At 51.1% G+C, this 19,947-nt stretch overlaps 2 protein-coding genes across 6 annotated transcripts; both read left to right on the top strand.

The window, feature by feature from the left end:
• Positions 1 to 4,120: 4,120 nt before the first annotated feature.
• PSMG3 (proteasome assembly chaperone 3) lies at positions 4,121 to 7,629 on the top strand. Of its 4 annotated transcripts, none has more exons than XM_050317459.1 (3): positions 4,121 to 4,136; positions 4,778 to 4,995; positions 6,992 to 7,629. In XM_050317459.1, the coding sequence occupies exons 2-3, from the start codon at positions 4,780 to 4,782 to the stop codon at positions 7,142 to 7,144; spliced, it is 369 nt and encodes a 122-aa protein (XP_050173416.1). In that variant the 5' UTR covers positions 4,121 to 4,136; positions 4,778 to 4,779; the 3' UTR covers positions 7,145 to 7,629. The 4 variants fall into 4 exon arrangements, with proteins under 4 accessions (XP_050173416.1, XP_050173415.1, XP_050173414.1 ...); XM_050317458.1 differs by lacking the exon at positions 4,121 to 4,136 and adding an exon at positions 4,204 to 4,220; XM_050317457.1 differs by lacking the exon at positions 4,121 to 4,136 and adding an exon at positions 4,325 to 4,386.
• Positions 7,630 to 10,906: 3,277 nt separating this feature from the next.
• Positions 10,907 to 19,430, top strand: TMEM184A (transmembrane protein 184A). Of its 2 annotated transcripts, none has more exons than XM_050317422.1 (9): positions 10,907 to 11,071; positions 12,527 to 12,751; positions 13,394 to 13,559; positions 14,371 to 14,461; positions 14,553 to 14,628; positions 15,221 to 15,312; positions 15,672 to 15,841; positions 15,941 to 16,138; positions 16,584 to 19,430. In XM_050317422.1, exons 2-9 carry the CDS (start codon positions 12,527 to 12,529, stop codon positions 16,832 to 16,834), a joined length of 1,269 nt encoding a protein of 422 aa, XP_050173379.1. In that variant the 5' UTR covers positions 10,907 to 11,071; the 3' UTR covers positions 16,835 to 19,430. The 2 variants fall into 2 exon arrangements, with proteins under 2 accessions (XP_050173379.1, XP_050173380.1); XM_050317423.1 differs by having other exon boundaries at positions 12,599 to 12,751.
• Positions 19,431 to 19,947: the final 517 nt, after the last annotated feature.

The raw sequence follows: 19,947 nt of genomic DNA on the forward strand, positions 1-19,947 counted from the left end.
TCTGTAATCCTCCTTCCCCAGCCTGCACAGCAGCTCAAAATACACCAATGACACAGCATAACAAAGTCCTACAAGGGATGGAGTACTCCTCTATTTATAGGTCGCTAAATCTGACTAAAAAAAAACTTCCAGAGCTCCAGTCACATTGCTACCTAGATGTTTCCAGGCCCAGCCAGAGCGTGCTGGCTTACTGCCATGTTTTTAAATCCTACCCAGTACACTGAGCTTTCGCAGGAAAATCTGCTAGTGCTCATGTGTGGGCAGTTACTATTGACACAAATATTAATGAACATTCCCATATTGTTTCCTTACTAAGCTGCAAGTGCAAGAAATGAAAACAACAGCATGACCTGACAGTCTCAGGCATGTAAAGACATCCAGCATTTCTATTTCAGATGGGCAGCTGAGTGCAGCTCACACAGAAAGGGAACAATTTGGATTTAAGTGTTATGTGGGGGTTTTTTATTAAAAGACTGCTGTTTTGCTGACTGAATTCTACAACCGGGGGAAAAAAAAAAAGGTTTAATCAAAAAAAAATAGCTTGGAGCCATTCAGCATTGCCTAATGGATTGACTGAGCCTTCCCCTTACTCACACAGTCAATGAAATAAGAGAAGTCCCCTACAGTAAGAGCTGTGTGGACAACTTCAAAACAAGCCAAACCCTTACCCTTGTCTCTCAGAATAAGAATTGATACTCTTGTTATCCCAGGGGGCACAGAAAAGGGCCCAATGCACAAAAGAGCTGGAATCCCCTCATCTCCCTTCAAAATATAAGCATAAACTAAGAGCCTCAGAGCTTTAACCCTGAGAATGCTGTTCAGGTATCACCTAATCCTGGACACGTCTAAACTCCTCTGCTCACACTCTAACTTCAGGCTTCCCTGCACACATGATGTCCCATTTCTGCTCATGTGCAGAGGCAGCTGGGCTGTGGTCATGTTTGGCAGGCCCCTACCTATGTCAGGCTGAGCTCTAGAAAGCAGGAGATAAGCCAGCCAACGTCAGCCACAGCAGGCATTACTCCTGTGGAGATCCAGGTTCTAAGCCGTGTTTCCAGTGACTGCAGAGAGAGCCAGGCAGGGAGACACCGTTGTTGGGGCTAAGGTTGGTCTCTGAGAACAGCCCCCAGTGTGCTCCTCTCCCTGCCTGCCCCAGATCCAGTAGTATTTTCTAAACACCACCTCTGTCAGATTCTATCAAAATGCAGTGAGGAATGGCTTGAAAAGAGAAATCCAAGGTATGGATTTCTGCTGACCCTCCTGTTCCTTTAACCAAACAGCTCCATGGAGAGAGTGCTCACACAACCCCACACCACCCACACCCCCGACCTTGCTGTGACAGCAATAAGGGGAACAGGAGCACGCTGATATTGTCTGGCCCGAGGAATGTACTCACAGGCAGCTCTGCTTCACGTACCTGATTTATAACAAGGGTCAGAATAATTCCCAGGCAGCTCCTGCATCAGGGAGCAAACTAATTCCTTTCCTCTCTCCTTGGCTGCGCAGCCCAGGGCCCAGCTGCACCCGAGGTTCCAGCTCACAGTCTATATTCTGCATCATAAAAGATACAAGAGAGAAATCTAAACTAGAGAAGTAATAACCTGTAAACTAATAAACCAACCCAGCACTTTGATAGTGAGGCGCTCCCCGGAGCAGGGATTATTAATGGATGTCCTGAAACACTGTGTGTCTAGTTTTTGAGAGAAGTGGGAAACATTTCTGATGCTCTGAGGATCTATGCACTTGTTCTTATAAAATCAGTTCAGATAAATACAAAGATAATATAAAAGCAGCCTCATTCCAGTCTACACACACAGAGGCACTGAAGCAGTTTAAAAAGAAGAGTAATACAAAACTGCTCAAATAGATAATAATAAAGGTATGAAACTGCAACATTATGAGTAGTTTTTCTTGCCAATGTATGGGGTTGCACAGTCATTGATTTTGTCTCATAATTGAGATAGTGACATGCACAACTTATGTTTCTTCAACAGTGAGTGCATGGGAATAGAAAAAGGGATCCTGAAATTCTGCAGAATCTCCAGCTGAGGATTTGATGGCTCTGAACTCCTGTCTGTCTCGATTCTTTATTTTCCCTGAACTGTAAAATGGGGTATATTAATAACGTGTTATGTCAAAAGACAGCTTATGAAGCTAAGTGTAACAATGTTTGCAATGTGATTAGGGATCTTTAGAGGAATAGTGCTGTAGAAACCAGGAGTTTAAGTGTGGATACAGGTCTTTCTCAGCCACAAAATGCTGGGAAGCAGATGGCAGGCAGAGAGATCCCTCAGGAAAGGTCCCATTACCTGCCACAGTGTGCATTCTCAAATCTCCATCCCCTATATCAGTCACACAGACAAGAGGAGTCTTCTCTTTAGTTCATTTTTTTATGTATTTACTTTCAGTGATGAAGATTCAGTGCTTAGTTACTTCAGTTTGCTATATCCCACCTCTGCTCCATGCCAAAATGAGACATCCAATTCATAGAAACTGGTGAAGACAACTTTTTCATCCCAAACCAATGCAAAACAGCGAAGAATGGTGAATCGTCATAAATCTGAACTACAGGGGATGGATCCTCTTTGTCCTCCTGTCATGTAAAAAATAAAATGGAGTCTGGCGAGGATGGCAGGAAGAACTGGATCCTTTGTGTTTCCTGAAGTAAAGTTACTCTCTGGAGAAGGCATAGCAGGAATAAACTTCTTTATGAGTCAGGAGGTTTTACTGACAATAGCTGCTATTATCTCTGTCAAACAGGCAAAGCCTCGAGTGATCGTGGTAAGCAAGAAAGAGGAATGGTGTTTATTTGCAGTGCTGGAAAACAGACTATTTGCCAGACTGCAAAGAGTACCGAAAAGGTATCGAGTCTCTGTTTGAATTAACCACAAAAACAACCTGCTGAATTAAAAGCTTTTCCGTGGACCTCTGCTGCTCTCTAATGGTGCCTTCCAGGATTCTCATCACAAAGTCTATGTGCTCTTCCTGTAGTCAAGTTTTGGTAAAACTTTTAATGCAAAACAAAAGGAATATTCATGAGGTCCTTAAGATATGTTACCTGAACTGATAACCCACAACTCAAGCAGCTACTGCTGCAGCCACAGGTGGGATATTTAGTGTGTGGTGGGAATGCCAGTAAAGGAGAGCTAAAACACAGAAATGAAGGCTTCGAGCATACTTTCTATGCAGCAATTGCAAGAGCCTGGAAGGTTGCAAACCTCTGAGAAATCCCAAATTTCAGGGCTTTGTATAAATTGGAATACAAAATTATGGTTCATGAGTACTAGTATTTCAAAGAAAAGAGTTAGCACTGGATCAATTGTGTGTAATTAACAGAAACTAATGTCTGCACCTGGGACAATCACGTTTGTTTTTTCTCTCTTCACACAGGTGTCCTTATTTTATCCCCCAGAACAGCTCCATCGAGCAGCTGCTATCACTCACTCAGCTAAGGGCAAGGCCACTCCCATAGCCCAAAAGCAGCCTTATGTTTATAGAATCACAGAACACTTTGAGTTGGAAGGGACTTTAAAGCTCATCTCGTTTCAACCCTCTGCCATAGGTAGGGACACCTTCCACTATCCCAGGTTGCTCCAAGCCCCGTCCAACTTGGCCTTGGACACTTCCAGGGGCTGGGAATCGACAACTTCTCTGGGCAACCTGTGCCAGGGCCTCACCACCCTCATAGTGAAGTTCTTATCTAATCCAAATTTCTCCTCTTTTAGTTTAAAAACATTCCCCTTTGTCCTATCCCTGTCTTCCCATGTAAAAAGTCACTCTCCCTATTTTTTTTATCAGCCTGCTCTACAAGCCACTTTTATTTAGATGGGAAAACACACTCGGGAGATTAAACTGAGACCCACCAACACCCGGTGGTTGGGTGCAGCCGCGTCCCACGAGCAAGAATAAAAACATGCCAATATTCGCGGCCCCGCTGCGGCCCTCAGGGTCACCCGTCCCCTCACGGGCCTGAGGAGGGGGACACGCCACTCCCCTCACGGCGCTGCGGGGTCCTGCCCCGGGACTGCCCCACCCGCGCTGGGAAGCGGTGTGGAACGGGGAAAAAACAGGAGGAGACAGCGTCGGGCGAAGGGGCTCCTCCCCGGGGCTGGGGGCAGGAGCTCAGCCCAGGGCCGGTGAGGAACCACGGCCATGAGGAGACGGCGGGGAAGGCGTGAGGGGGGCTGGAGATGGCGCCTTCCCGCGCGCGAGAGCGGCGGGTAATGGCGGCGGCGCTGAGGGGAGGGGCCGGGCCGTGAGGGCAGCGGGCGCCCTGCGCCATCGCCCCGCGCCGGCTGAGGGAGGGAGAGAGGGAGGAGGGAAGGGAAGGGAAAGGCTCCGCTTCCGCCGCGGCGGGGCGGGCCTGGGCGGAGAGCGGCGGCACGGGTAGGGGCGGCGGGGACCGTGGCCCGGTGGGAGGGGTGATGGTGGCGGTGTCTCTGTCTCCCTCAAGACAAGCCTGGTCCTGCGGGACCCGGGGTGGAAAGCGGGGCTCGGGTTCCCCTCCTTGGTGCGTGGTTAACGCGGAGCCTGTCAGAGGCAGCTTGGCCATGCCGGGTGAGTGGTGCCATTGCCAGGCTGCCAAGTGCCCCCAATCAGGGGTGCCCTGTCCCTCACTGACCCCCACCTCCGGATGCTCCTGTGCTCTGAAACTAACTTAACCCAGGGTGTTTCAAATGACGGGGAAGGATTTGGGCTTTTTTTACAGCCCGGTAGAAACCACGTTTGTAACCTAACGTTGTTGCGCTGTTGTTGCCGCTCCGCTCTCTCCCGGCAGCGATGGAAGCGGGTCCCATCGTGACGTCCAAGCAGCGGGAGGAGGTGGTGCACGGCGTGCCCACCGAGGTGGTGTGCACGGCCTTCTCCAACTCCGTCCTCGTGGTGGTCACCCAGTACGGCAAGATGGGCACCATCGTCTACGTGGACCCCAACACCATCGGCGACAACGTGGGCAGGCCCTCGCTCACCACCAAGGTGCTGCTGGGCAAGGATGAGGTGAGAGCCAGCGGATGTGCAGGCAGGGATAAGGGGGAAATGTAGTAGGTGGGGGGCTGTGCGAGTTGCCGGGGAGCTGATGAATCACAGCAGTTAGAGCAGTGTTTGAATAGTGATAAGATTAATTTTAAAATATCTTCTGAGGGAAGAGGGGGTTCATCAGAAAAGTATGTGCGCTCGTCTGCTGTTTGACATAAAACTTTAACTAGCCGTCAGTGGTTTGGGGATCTGGTGTTTTGTGTCCTGCAGGATATGGGTTGCTTCTCTGTATTTATGCAAGGTTTGATAAAGCTTTGTTGATTTAAGCATTGCAAGATCAAATGTGCAGCCATTGATAACCTTTTTGGGTTTCTGTTCCTGTGAGTTTGTTTTTCTTTACAGGTCTGTTTTATCACCCCCATTCCCCTCCCCCTCAGTGTGTGCCAGCCCCATAATGGACTTTAGTTGCCCTCACCTAAGTATGCCTGCCAGCACCTTCCCTTGATAAAGTTTAATTTGTTTTGCTTCAACAAAATGAGTTTTTATCAACCATTTCACAAGGCTGGAGAGAAAACAGAAGAAAATGTGTTTCGCAAAGCGTCAACTGGTCAGGCATTAAAACAGAAAGTTACAGAGCTACGTGCTCATGAGGCTTTCCATCAGGGTTGAAGCTATTAAATATTACTTGCTAGCTTTAACTAGAAAAACTGTAGCAACACAAGTTCCTGATTCTATCCACAGCTTCCCCTTATGGAGTTCTTTTTCTTCAGTAATAGCCTTCCCTTTCTGGATGGGAGATGTTTTGTTTGCTTTCGTTGGTATGATACCTGCTAATTCTGGCCACCGCCACCCCCAAGCTGCTTTTGTGTTTTATTTGGAAATGGGAAGTGCTATGTTTACTTCATTAAATTCTATTTTTAAATCATTTTAACCTACTTAACCGATCTAAACTTTAAGAAAAGGCTTTCACTAGTTTGCTCCTTTCCTGCTTGTCAGTGTTAATATCCCTCTTTGGGATGCTGCACACTTCCAAACAAGACTGGTGGTTAAAATCAGTCAGACTCAACCTTCTGACAGATACACAGCTGTGGGTGTCAGTGAAACCTAGACAAGCTGTGTGGTTCAAAGCTGTGCTGGACGAGGTTCAGACTGGACATTAGGAAGCCCTTCTTTACTGAGAGGGTGGTCAGACACTGAAACAGGCTTAAGGGGGTCGATGCTCTGAGCCTGTCAGTGTTTAACAGCCATTTGGACAGTGCCATGAATAATGTTTTAACTTGGTCTGCTTTGAGTGGGTCAGGCAGTTGGACTAGATATCATGGTAGGTCCCTTCCAACTGAAATAGTCAATGCTGTTCTAGTCTGTTCCTGTTAAGGAAGCCTTACAAGGATGGTTATATCTCTTCCCTTCTTCAGCCTCACTACTTATTTCTGGTTTTCATTATTCTATTAAAATAAGCAACATGCCTGTTACACAGGAATTCTCTAGGAATTACAAAAATAACAGGGTTTTTTCCAGTGTTAGTCAGCGGAACATCCCCTCTTCAGAACAGGTTTTTAAACAAAAGGTTGTACTTGCAGACCTCTTTAGAAGTCTGGCTCTGATGGAAATAAAGATGTCTGGATCCACAGCATTTCATATAATTGGATATTGGTGTCATAGTTTGCGTGGGAGGATTAATGGAAGGAAAGATTCTCCACACTGACTTTCCAAGTTTTCCTGACAGTGCTAAATTCAGTTCCTGTGCAACTCCAGTTAAATTGCTTCGGAGTGGTTTGGGTGGCTGTCATTCATGGGTCCAAACTCTTCCCTTTTAAGCTGGTTGAGTTTCTAAAGTTCCCTGCACTGTGGCTTGGCTCTGCTGACCATTTTGGAACCACACAGCAGATGCCATGCTCAGTCCAAGTCGAGGATCAACAGGTTCTTGACAGCATTCCTTGACTCTTCCTCTCCTAACTCGTGTGGGAGGGCTCTCCCATCTGTAGGAGTGTACATCTCTATCCCCTTTGCTTTTCAGCCCCTCGTTCATGTTTGTGCCAAAAACCTGGTGTCGTTCGTGTCGCAGGAAGCTGGGAACAAACCTGTTCTTCTCGCCATGGCTTTAAAGGACAAGACCATGGAAGGAATACAGGCTCTACGGGAAGTGATCCGAAGTTGCCAAGTGTGGTGAAGTTGTGCCATCTGGATTCAAGGAAATGATCTTGAGTCCATGACTCATCACCACCTATTTAAAAGGACAAGAACTGAAAATGATGGAATGTCTTTGTGGTGGTTTTGGACGTACTGAGGAATTTGATGAATTTTTCTCTACTGTGTAGAACATTTGTGGGTTTTGTTACTGGGACAGGTTTGCAGTCCATATAGTCAGTGACAGGACGAGAACAATTGTCTCAACATACAAGAGAAGTGTTATTTTTATTATGTTGGGTGGGTCATATATTTGGGAAAGGGCTCGGCTCTGCACTTGTGTCCTCAGGAGCTGTAGATGCCAAGGTCTGTAGCTGCTCTGTACCACAAAGGAGGAACACCCAGTGCAGAGGGAATAAAAGAAACACTGACAAATCTAATTTTACCTGTTTTCTTTTTTCCTCTGTGAAAATCACTTCAATTGAAATACAAGCTTTGGTAGAAAGTCAACAATTGCATAATGGGAAAGGTTTTCTTGCCTGTTTTTAAGGAAATGAGTCCTGTATGACTGCTTTTGTCCTTATGTCAGTTCCTGATGTAGTCTGAATCCATTTCCTACTTTCACTCTGATTTTAAAGAGAGGCAGATAATTACGCTCTGCAAATTTCATGAAAGCTGATGTCAGAGTGGAAGACAGGAACCCAAAATAGTGGTGAGAAGACAAAATAATCTTTGCCAGCGGATTACGTGGTATCAGCACAGAGAGGCAGAACATCCATAGGTCGGACCACCTGCAATGAGCAGCTGTCACAGGAGACTTGAGGACGGAGGGTTTTGGGCGGGGTTACAGAAAGGTGTTTCTGCTGAGTCATTGACAAAAAGTGTCAGATGAAGTTGTATGAGTTGATGGCAAAGCTTAATAGCCAAACTTTTGCCATTTGCTTGGAAAGCACATTTGTTTCTGCTTATCCTACAAGAAGAAGTAGTAAATTTTTAAGTGAGCTGTTACACACTGTTGTCACTTATGAACCTGACAGTGCAGACGGAGGCCAGGTCTTGGATTCTGGGCAGGGAGGAGCTGTGCTAAGGCCTGTTGGTACAGCAGAATCAGCACAGAGCCTGTGCCTGCCCTGTGTTGATCCAGCTGCTGGGTCATTTCTGTTGCTGAAAAATCCCCTAGAAGTAGAAAAGCAGAAAATGGATTTCGAAAGGACTCTTTTCTGAAACAAGGGCTATTTACAGCATTTAAGGGATTATGAGAAATGAAACTTTTTTTAAAAATACACTCAAACACTGCAGGCTTCCGGCTGCCCTTGACAAGAAACTTCATCTAAAAATAATTTTCCAAACTGTGCTTCCAAGAATCAAAGGTTTGCATCTGTCATAACTATAAATTTTCCCTCTTCTACACTTCTCCTTTTTTTGTCTAGGAAGGCTGAGAGAGGCATGTGGAATTTGTTATTGTCAATCCTGGTTTGTTAGTAGGGATTCTTTTCCAACACAAAATTCAACGTCTATCCCAAATCCTGGTGCTCTTTGTTTGTATCTCCTGCAACTTCTGGAAAGCCAAGCACAAGTTAACCACCTTCATTTCCTGGCTGTGTGTACCACCAGGTCTGCTTAGGGTTGTGGGTGAGAAAAGGACATGGGGATCTCTCCGATGTGATGCTTGGAGCCAGGACAGACTTGCCTTGTTGCCTTTCCACAGACGATAAATTGGAGCACAAGCAATTGGTCCTTTGACTTTGCTCCTCTCTGCTCAGCAGTAAACCAAGGGGGAAGGCTTGCCCCAAACAGCAGGCACAGGGTGCCACCAGCTGCCTGCCTTTTAGTCATCGCTCTCCTCCAGGTAGGGATTAATTCCAATTTCAAGGAGAGCTGCCTCTGCCGGCCCAGCAGAGCTCCTGCCCGCGGCCGCAGGACGTGTGCCGGGCAGGGGGCAGTGGCCTTGGGCTGAACCGCGGCTTTCCATCCGTGTTTGCTTTCCGGGCGTGGGTGTCGAGTGCGGCAGACTGGAAAGGTAAGTTGGGTGGCTTTTCTGCAGGAGACAAAGCCCAACCTGCTGCTCCAGCTCCCGGGGGGCCCGGGGCGCAGCGAGGGCAAGCGAGGCTTTGGCAGGGTGAGCAGGGCACAGCGAGCACCAGGGGGGTGCTGGTAAGGTAAGTGGGGTGCAGGCAGGGCCTGGGGCACACCAAGGGCAGTTGGGGCGCTGGCAGGCAGAGTGGGGTGCTGGTGGGATGAGTGGGGCGCTGGCAGGACCTGGGGAGCTGCAAAGCTAACTGGGGCACTGGCAGGGCCCGCTGCCAGCAGGCGGGCAGGGCTGGGAGGGTGTCCGGAGGAGGAGTCTCCCGTGGGTGCAGGTGGAGGAGGACACGGGGGATGCAGAGGCAGGGGCACGGCAGCCAGACCAGCTCCCAGAGGAGCCCCACAGGGTGAGTGGGGCCCTGGGGGGTGCGCAGCAGCTGGGGACACCCCCACAGACCAGAGGTTGGCCCAGCCGCTGGTTCTGAGCACCTGTAGGAGCTGCTGGGAGGGCAGAACCTGCTGTAAGAGCTCCACGCCTGCGTCATCCAGTCCTCCAGACGGGCTTTAAGGAGGGCTGGATGCTGCCCTGCCTCGATTCATTGCTGTGTGCTTGCTGTAGGTCCTTCCTCCTGGGTGGCCTGGGAGTGGTGTGGAGAGGCTGGTAGGGTAAATAACCCGGTGTCCTGGCTTTATCTAAAAGCAATCAGGATAAAAGGCATGTCTCATGTGCTGGTGGGGTTAAGCCTGGATGCTCCACTTCCTGGGATGAGGGTCAGGGATCTGAGAGGCACTGGTGGGGGGCTGCAAGGGCTCATCTTTCCTTTCTGACTGCTCCACCTCACAGGAGCTGCTGCCGAGATGGGGATTTGTCCCAGGTGTTTCAGGACACAGGAAAGGATGTGAGCTGGGAGTCCAGGTTCTGGCAACCTGTGGGTAGAAGGGAATCCCTGGTGAGGTGAAAAGCCTGTTTGCAGGTGGCCTGCCTTAATATGGGTTTCACTGCTCAGTTTATCTTCTCAGTGCTCACCTGGCATCTCTAATATCCCAGGGAGTGAGTGTAACAGGTAGATGCTGCATGGCAGGTACCTGCAAGGTGTCTGAGAACAGACAGATTGGATGTGGCACTGGTGCAGTCCTGTCCAGGAGCTGAGTTTTGCAGCTGATGTTATTCCCTGTGTCTCCTTGCTGCCTTTGTTTTGGAAGTAAATGGCTCTCTAACTGCATTGAATTGCCCGACTACCTTGCATGGCCGGGATCTAATTACCTCTGGAGCTGGGAGCCCTGTCTCTGAGCGGCACCGAGGCTTTTGCTTTTAATGACTTGCTCTGCCACGTTCAGAGTGTGACAATGTCGGGGAGGCTGCCAGGAGCGGCTGCTGGTGCCACCGTGCTCGTACCGAGACGGCTGGGAAAGCTCATAAGAGTTGGGATGTCTCGGGCCAAGCATCTGTGGCACAGCGCTGGGTTGAAAACAGAATTAAATGGGTCTAGCGATGAGTGCAGCTCTCTGCCATGTCTTGGGGAGTGCGCTGGGTCACTACAAAAGTGACTAGAAAAGCACAGCTAGGAACAATGAGCTTTCGTACGGCTCTGTCACGATGGCAGAGGGAAAGAGTGGCCAAATCCAGCCATATAGTCCCAGCCAGCAGTAGGGCAGCCCCCAAAAAGAGTGAGGAGTGACTGGGGAATGGGGCACCACCAGGCTCTTGTCTCTCTCCGTGTGCCACGAGCTATCTCTGTCCTCCTGTTAATGTTTACAAGGCAGGTCCGGTGTCGCTGTGGTCTGTCCAAAGACCAGATCCCTCCCCAGCTTTCCTGGGATCCTTCTTCCTGCTGGCCGGGGCAGGGCCACAGGACGGTTGCAGGGAGGAAAAGCCCGGCTCCTTGCAGTCTCCACACCACCACTGCCACGCTCTCCCTCCAGCCATCCCCACTTGTGGGCACAGGTACGCCGGGTGAGCTCCTGGGGCCTGGCCAGCACTCTGCCGCCCCGGCATCTCCGCTTACAGGCGACTCCTGCCAGGAGGAGGGGAGGGAAAAGGTATTTTTAGGGCTGTTGATTTGACACCAGCTGAGTTTTCTCTCCTGTGAGGTTGGGGTTTGGGGAGAGGGCAGAAGAGAAAGCTGCAGGGTGAGCTCTTGCTTTGGTTTGTTTTCAGTTTTTAATTGGACCGAGGTCATTCCCTACCACTCTTATCTGTGGCAGATATTTTCATGCTTCTCTCCAGTTCATGCTTACAGTTTTACCCCAGGCAATAGTTCCCAGCAGCTAAAATATTTGTTTATTAACAATGCACTGAGAAGCATCTATATTGTTAGAGCTCTGCTCGCAGATTGTTGTTGTTTTTTTAAAACGCTATTGTTATGCTTGGGAAAAAGCAGCTTTCCATAGATTAGCAGAAAGAGAACCCAAACATGGCAGTTTATGCATCTGTTGGCCTTGAGATATGAAGCTGCCCTATAAATAATTGCTTATTATTAGGTTGGTCCTTGCTGACTGGAGCCTCAGGGTACACGGTGCTCATATGCCCCAGCCACCCTCTGAACCAGGAATGTTCAGTGCCTTGGAGCAACCAGCTTCCAGGAGCACAGACTGACCATGGAGATGCTGGAGCGCTCCAGCATTCCCAAAGGGCAGCAGGTTTGGCTGTGGTGTGGCAGGCTTGCTCCCTTGTGCTTAATTTGGGTGCAGGAGAGACCACTGGCTGCCCTTCAGGTCTTGGGGTTGGCACTGCTTGGCACAGTGACACCCCCACACTCCTGAAACAGCTGGATTAACAACCTGGGTGATGCCAAATATCTGGCTCCTTGGGCAGCCCTGGGCTTTGCCCACAGCAGGCCACACATTACGAATGGAGCCAAATTTTGGGGGGGACCACAGGGATGGCAGTGTTTTCTGGGCTCCAAGGAGGTGTCCTGATGGCTTGTTGGTAAGGGACTTATTATTATCCTGGGTGAGGGATGGGTTTAACCCTCAAGTCTCTGGTTTATGATGGAAAGGGTCCTGAACCACAAGTGTGAACTCATGTGGGCACAAACATACACAGATTGTTTCTTTTCAAGCTGGATAGTTATTCCCGAGAAAACAAGGAGCAAGGCTGGAAAGGAAAAGCATGTGTTTTGGGAGACACGTGGACTGCATAGACCTCCTCAGGGAAATGAGGGTCTGCTCTTGGAGGACATTTGCATTTTTCTGCTGAAAGAAGCAGAGAAACAGACCAAATCATGGCAAATGGGTTGGTTTGGCTGAGGGACACCCTGGAAAAACCCTGGGGAGGAGATAAACCTCACAGATTTGTATACTCTCTGTGGGCTGGGAAACCTGCTGGGACCTTCCCTTTCACCAGCTTACCTCGCTCCTGCCTTCCTGCACCGCTCCCTTTCCCTCTCCCTCCCTGCAGATGAGTAATGCCACACGTGCTCTCCCCTCTCCCGTGGCACCTACCACCCTGGGGCCTGGCACCGTGGCCCAGCTGGCCTCAGCCCCCCCATCCCCAGCCTTTTCCCTGCTTATGGCTGCCCACAACGACTCCCAGGATGGTCAGCAGCTCTTCCTGACCACGACAACGGCACAGGCCATCTCTGGCATCTTCGTGTGGTCGGCACTCATCATCACCTTCCACCAGGTACGGGCTGGAGCGGAGACGGGGCCTGGCGCTGGGGTTGACACGAGGGCAAAACTATTGATTGCCCCCAAGTTCATTGCAAATCACTCAGCTCTGGATAAGTATTTCTTCCTGTTGCTGCCCAGAGGGGATATCTCTGCTGTCAGGAGCCTGGTGCTGGCAGCTCGGGAGGATGGACTTTGCCCACGCTCTCCCCGAGTTGTTGCCAGAGCCAGGAGAGGCTGCCGGGCATTGATACTGCCTGGAGGCAACACCCAGTGGGGTGTTTGGGGTGCACAGCACCAGCTGCCCTGAGCCATACTGCCAGTGGGCATGGTTTAGGGTACTGTGCAGATCTGTGCTGCTGAAGGCAGCCCTGGGGCAAGTTGGTGCCTCCAAGCGCTGGGATGGGGCTGCCCAGGAGAAGGCACACTCCTTGCACAGCTCCAGGGATTTCTACATGTTTTCATGCAAAGGATTGCCCCAGGGACTGGGATGGAGCCTGTTTCATGTCTGTTCACTGCGCTGGGTCTGTGGTGGGAAGCTGGCAGACCTCTCATCCCTTGGAGGAAGGTTGACAGGGCACCCCTGTGGCCTGGGGGTATATTTGGTTTCCATCCTGACCTTTGGTAGCCACAACTCTGCATTCTGGGCACTTTTCAGATCTACACACACCTGAGGAATTACACCATGCCCAAAGAGCAGCGCTACATCATCCGCATCCTCTTCATCGTGCCCATCTACGCCTTCGACTCCTGGCTCAGCCTCCTCCTCCTCGGCAGCCACCAGTACTACGTCTACTTTGACTCAGTTCGTGACTGCTATGAAGGTGAGCACAGCCTCTCCTCAGCAGGGAAGCTGAAGGCAAAGCAGGTCTCTCATCCTGCTGACCAAACTCTGGAGCGTCCTGATTGCACAAAGCAGCAAATATCCATCACTTTCACTTCCCACTCTCCTCCCTGTAGAGGTTTTCCCCTGCTCCATCAGCAGCCCGGAGAAGGTGCCCCACAGACTGGTGCCTTTCAGACGCCTGGCTGCAGACTCAGAGGGACTCCAGGACCATGCTCCTGGGGAAAGAGGTTTTCTGGCTCCCTGTGGGTAGAAATGCAGCTTCTCCAAAGCAGAAAGTAGACATTCCCAAGAAACTGGGGAGTTGGGGTGTTTTGAGGTGCAAGATTAATTTTGCTTTTCTGTCTTGTTGCTCTTCTCCTGGGGAACTAAGTGGTGTGGGTGTTTGTAATAGTTCAGGTTTGGAGCATATGAAACATAAGTGATAAGGACATCCAGAAAAAGTGTTCAGGACCTGCTCCTTGCTGGCCACCAGCCATTTGTGCTGTCCCTTGGCAATTTTAAGGTCCTTCCATGCAGAGGGTCCCTGGATGGACTGTGAGTGCTCAGAGGAGCTGCTGCACATGCAATGAACTCTGTGCACGTAGTGCAGCGTGTCTGACTCTGCTGGGAAGTCAGATGGATTTGACCTGCTGCTCCTCTTGCTGGGACCCCACCCACCAGTATCCCAAATGCTGGTGCAGTGCCAGGTTGGATGAGAAAACACCTGAGCAGGAAGGAATGGGAGGTGAAACAACCCCATCCTGAATTTCCATCAGTCCTGCTGATTGTGTCTGCCCTTGCCTTGGCAGCTTTTGTGATTTACAGCTTCCTGAGTCTGTGCTTTGAGTACCTTGGAGGGGAGAGCAACATCATGACAGAGATCCGAGGGAAGCCCATTGCGTAAGTCCCAGCATCCCATGAGTTCCTTGGCCCTTCACCCACTTTCCCCATCCTTCAGCCGTAGTGGCATCTCCTTGGCTTCTGCTTCCAGGTCCAGCTGCTTTTATGGGACCTGCTGCCTTCAGGGTATGTCCTACTCCATCGGGTTCCTGCGCTTCTGCAAGCAGGTGGGTACCCGATGGGGAGCATCAGCTCCACTCCCCTTGGACATGGGCTCTCTGGGTGGCAGGTCGCTCCCTTGCTCCCCTGCCAAGGGGGCTCTGCTTCATCACTCTCCCAAAATGCTGGTTTGGGTTTTGTTTTTTTTTCTCTAAGGGAGGCAGCTCACCCAGCTCGCGGGCACCTGGCCAGCAGCAGGGCTGCACACTCACTGTCCTTCCCTCTGACTCACTGCTGAGTCAGGGTCTCCTCCCACTGCAGAGCTCAGATTGCCATCTCTGTCCAGTCCCAGGTTAGCCTGGACACTCTAACTCTCCAGTGCAGTGCTGTGGGCTGAATCCTGCCACCCATCTGTCCCCAAGCCACCCCGTCCCCCACCTTGGAGTGGCTATGCTGCCTTCTGGAAGCCCTGCTCCCTCTCATCTGCAGACCTGGTGCTGGTTTATATTTCACCCCTCAGCCTGTGATGAGAACTGCTCTCTCCTCTGTGTCTCTGTCCCAGGAGCAGAGGGGTTGGCTCATGTGGAGGGGCTGGGGGTGGGATGTAGGGTGTGGGATGTCCCTGCTGCCCAGGACACCCCATGTCTCTCCCCTGTGCAGGCCACGCTGCAGTTCTGCATCGTGAAACCCCTCATGGCAATCGTCACCATCATCCTGCAGGCGTTCGGGAAGTACCACGATGGAGACTTCAAGTGAGGATTTGGGTTGGGCTGGGGAGGGTGAAGGGGAGAGGATGGATCCCTGCTCCATCACAAGTGTGTCCTGTCAATCTTCCCAGGGAGCTGCTCTATGGGTAGTGAGAGCACTGTGAGCCCAAAGTGCCAAGAATGGAGACTCACTAACCCCAAACAATAAAGGGACAAAACTCCCACCAAACAGAGGAAAAGCTGAGAGTGGCCCCCTGCTTCCTCTGCCCCTCCTTCCCCACCTGGGCTATGTTCTCCCTTATGGCAAAGCCTGCACTTTCCCCCTCCCCATTTGATCCCCCTTGTCCCCAGCCTGCTTCAATCCCCACAGCCCAGGCAGCAGCTCTCTCTCTCTCCCCCTGCAGTGTCCATAGTGGATACCTCTACATCACCATCATCTACAACTTCTCCGTCAGCCTGGCACTCTACGCCCTCTTCCTCTTCTACTTCGCCACCATGGACCTGCTGCGCCCATTTGAGCCGGTCCTCAAGTTCATCACCATCAAGGCAGTCATCTTCCTCTCCTTCTGGCAAGGTGGGTCCCACCATGGATGCCCAAGACCTCTCCTCCCATAGCCCCACTTGGCTCAGGGATGCAGGAGCAGAGCTGATCTCTCTCCCTTCCCCTGCACAGGGACGCTGCTGGCAATCCTGGAGAAATGTGGGGTGATCCCTGAAGTTCAGATCATAGATGGGAAAGAAGTGGGAGCTGGGACAGTGGCTGCTGGCTACCAGAACTTCATCATCTGCATTGAGATGCTCTTTGCTTCCATTGCCCTGCGCTACGCATTCACCTGCCAGGTGTACAGGGAGAAGAAGGAGAACTCAACAGGTAATTCTTCCTCACTTCTTCCTTCCCTCATCAGTGACTAAGTAAAGAGGAAATCCCCCCTTATTTTATTAGTATTCCATTACCAATGTATTCTAAAAACTACAAGAGGAATTTCCTTAACCTATGCTCAGTGAGTTCCTTTTCCCTCTTCCCTCATGATACCACAAGCCATAGCAAGGAGATGGGAAGACAGGCCTTGCTGTGGATGGGCAGAATTGGGGGATATGTGATACCCACATGCTGTAGGAGAGGATCCATCCTCTTTGACACCTGGAGGTGGAGTTGCCTTCCTTGTCTCCTTGGAACTTGCCACTGCAAGCTGACGTGGCCCACAGTGAGCCCCTGATCTTGAATTTCTAACGAAAAGTGTCATCCCAGTCTTGAAGTGCTTGGGCTCATTGACTGACTGATGTCCCATCACCCTCCCGCTCTCCCTCTTTTGCAGCAAACCTCGCCCCAATGCAGAGCATCTCGAGTGGGCTGAAGGAGACCATCAGCCCCCAGGACATCGTGCAGGATGCCATCCACAACTTCTCGCCCACATACCAGCAGTACACCCAACAGTCAATGCAGGAAGCAGAGCGCAAGGCACCGGGGCAGAATGGGCACGTGGCCTCCAAAATGGATGGACAGAGCAGCAGGAAGAGCAAAAACATTGAGAAGAGAGTGCTGATTCTGTCAGATGAGGAGCTGTAGGGGATATCAGAAGGGACGGTAACACTGGAAAGATTTAAACCCATGCAAATGGGAGGTGTCTCAAGGCTGAGACAACCTGGTCATCAGAACACTGGGAAGCCAGGAACTCTGCCCAAAAAGCCAGTCTCTCAAAGGGAAGATGCAATAACCCAGGGAAAGGTTAAATCAAATAGTGCCAGGTTCTGCTGTCCCATCTCTCCTGCTGTTACAGATGAGGCTGTGTTTGACCCTGTGTTGCAGCCTGGGCTTTGCTGCCCCACTGCTGGTGCCTCTCTGCCAGCCCCGTGCCAACGCTGGGGGATGCCAGGCAGGGAGGGGAGCCAGGGTGCAGGACAGACCACCTGCCCTCGCTCTCCTCTTACCTCTAAGCAGTGCTGAGGCCTGAGAGAAATGCTTTTCTCAGCACAGTTCTGCTCTAGTTTCTCCCAATTTGAGTAAAAAATGATCTCCAAGGGCCCTGTGGAGAAAAGTAGCCCAGGAAGGTGACTTCGCTTCACCTCAAAACCCGGTAATGGTTGAAAGACGTCATTCCTTATTTTTACATCTTTCCCCCTTTCCTTCTCCCAGAAAAGCCTAACAGAGTTGTGCAAAAGACCTTTACCGTGGAGGAAGAGCAAGTCATCTTCTTCTCCCTCCAGATGTGGATGCAGCTGTCTGAGTAACTCCCCCGGGAGCACGGTGGGACCTCACTGGGGCTAATCAGAGATCTGCAGCTGCATTTCTGAGAGCTGCCGGTGACAGAAGCTGCTTGTTTATGTCTAAAGCAGCTTATCTCTGAATGGATCAGAAGTTAAAAGGGATTCCAGCTTCCTTATCAGAGTCTTTATTAGGGAACCGGACTGTGACTGGTGGTGGTAGGAATTCACTTACTGGGAACTGTCTGTTCCTCCTAACCCTTCACTATTCCCGGTCCCTGGGCTTAGCCTGACCTATGGGAAGGCAGGTGGGAGCTGAGCCCAGTTGAGTGACCATGGTGGGGATAGAGAGGTGCTGGGGGATGTCACCACTCAGGGCAGGACCATTGGTAGGGGAAGAGCCTGCATAGAGGGATTCTCCCTGTATGGAGAGTGCACATCCTTCTGTTAAATTTCCTGTTCCCCCTCCCCCCCAATTTTTTAGTCTGATTTCTATTCCCTTGTAATCAGATGATCTCTGTGAACTTACCTAGGCACTGGTTGGGCTGCTGTCTGGGGTGGGAGCTGGGTAGTAGAAGGATGAGAGTGAGTCTACAGCCTCAGATTTGCAGTCATGTGGCAAACAAACCCATGGGTAAGGCTTGGAGCCCTGTTACACACATCTCCAAGTGTTTGGGTCTTTTTTTCCCCTGCTCTTAAGCTGCAAAATGTAAATCATAACATTAAATGATTTTATTTATTTTTTTTCTAATAAACAGCAATTTCTAGCACGGAGCAAGCATTTTCACTGAGCTCAGCAAGCAGAGCCCACGATCTGCTTGTTCCTGCTATAATGCTGATGCTCTTAAGCTTAACGTCCTCCCTGCCCCTCAATGCTGGCCCAGCAGAAATACCTGCACACGCAGCATCCTGCACATTTTGGCATTCCTATGGGATTTGTGCTCATCTTTTTCACTCCACAAAGAATGTGCATGTCCCCTGCTTCCTCTCCTTGCACAGCACCTCTTCCAACCGTTGCCTAAGATGTGGATGCAGCAGTTCAGAGGCACTAGACGTGGTTTAGCTAAGCTAAGCACAGACCACAGCACCAACAAGACAACCTCTGTTGATGATTTTTGGAGAAATCTCACCATGCTGAAGCCCAGACTCCACACAAGCATCCTATAGCTCAGCCAGTCTCGTGAGTCCCTGTGGTCCAAAGCTGCTCATACCTGCTCAGCAGGTGAGACAGCTGCCACTTATCCTGCAATGAGGTCCATAAACAAGAGCCATATGCTCTGCGCATCCAGGCACTCATCCAGGATCCTGTGCATCCTGGGAGCAGGACTGTCCTACCCACAAAGTGCAGCCTCCACGCTCAGGGACGAGGCTGCTTGGCTTTGTAACGCAGCCAGCACCGAAATAGGGACATCTCAGCTGAGCATCTTGATCTTCACCCCTCTGGGAGAGGACAGCCACAGCTGCAGGAGCAGAGGCTGCTCCGGCTCCCGGGGCGAGGACAGACTGCAAAGGTGATGATGGCACATCTGTCGACACACTCGCAGCCGCTGAGATAAAGACTTGCACAAGAACACAGCAAGAACTGTGGTTGTACTTCACTGCACAAATGATCGACTCCGGTGCATAATGGGCTGCCTCCATTGCTCTGCCAGCAGGTGCAATTCCCACCGCAGACAATAACATTTGCCTATTTATGTCAAGCCCTGATTACTGTATTATATGTAAAACAGATCCTTCTTGCAAGCCAAACAAGGAGGGGAAGGAAAAAAAAGTCAGCTGTGACTCATGCGAGTCAGCAGTGTGATACCAGCCTGAAGGAGCCGTGCTGGGCTGGACACCAGCTGGCTGCCGCGACGGCAGCAGCAGCAGGCACCCTCCCTGCTCCAGCCGGCGTGAGCTGGGCCTCCTGCTCGTCCTTTTCCTTGGAGAGGGGAGAGAGGCAAGAGCTGACGGCTCAGGCTGGGCGCTGTCACGGCCCTCAAACCCTTTCGCTATCAAAGCGCATCCACAGGGAACAGAAATGCCAGCGGTGGTGTGGGCTGGATGCGGTCCCGCGCTCCTCTGCTAATGCGTCTCCTCCACCTCAACAAGGACGTGGGGAAAGCTGGCAGCGAGCACCCGGGTGACCTACACAGGAGCCTGCTGAGCCTGGAGCCACGCCAGCAGGCAGCCCAGGAGGAACAGGCGTCTCTCACTGCCAGCAGCAGGCTCTGGTGGTCGGCAGATTTGTTTTCCAGTTGTCACTTGTCCTCGGGCTTTCCCCAAGGGCAAGGCTGAGCTGCAGCTATTGGATCTCCTGGTGCTTTTCGGGCTTGGGTCAGGCGGGTTTACACCCCACTCATATACCAGGGATGATCCTCACAGGGCACGCCCTGCCATTGCACCTGCAGGAGCTAGGGCTGGCCACCCTACAGGTGAAGGGGAAGGAAGGTGGCCGCTGGCACCACAGCAGAGCCAGCTCTCACAGACGGCTGCTCA

This window comes from Myiozetetes cayanensis, unplaced genomic scaffold (assembly GCF_022539395.1).
Source record: "Myiozetetes cayanensis isolate MyiCay16 unplaced genomic scaffold, myiCay2020 scf20-37, whole genome shotgun sequence".
Taxonomy (NCBI): Eukaryota; Metazoa; Chordata; class Aves; order Passeriformes; family Tyrannidae; genus Myiozetetes; species Myiozetetes cayanensis.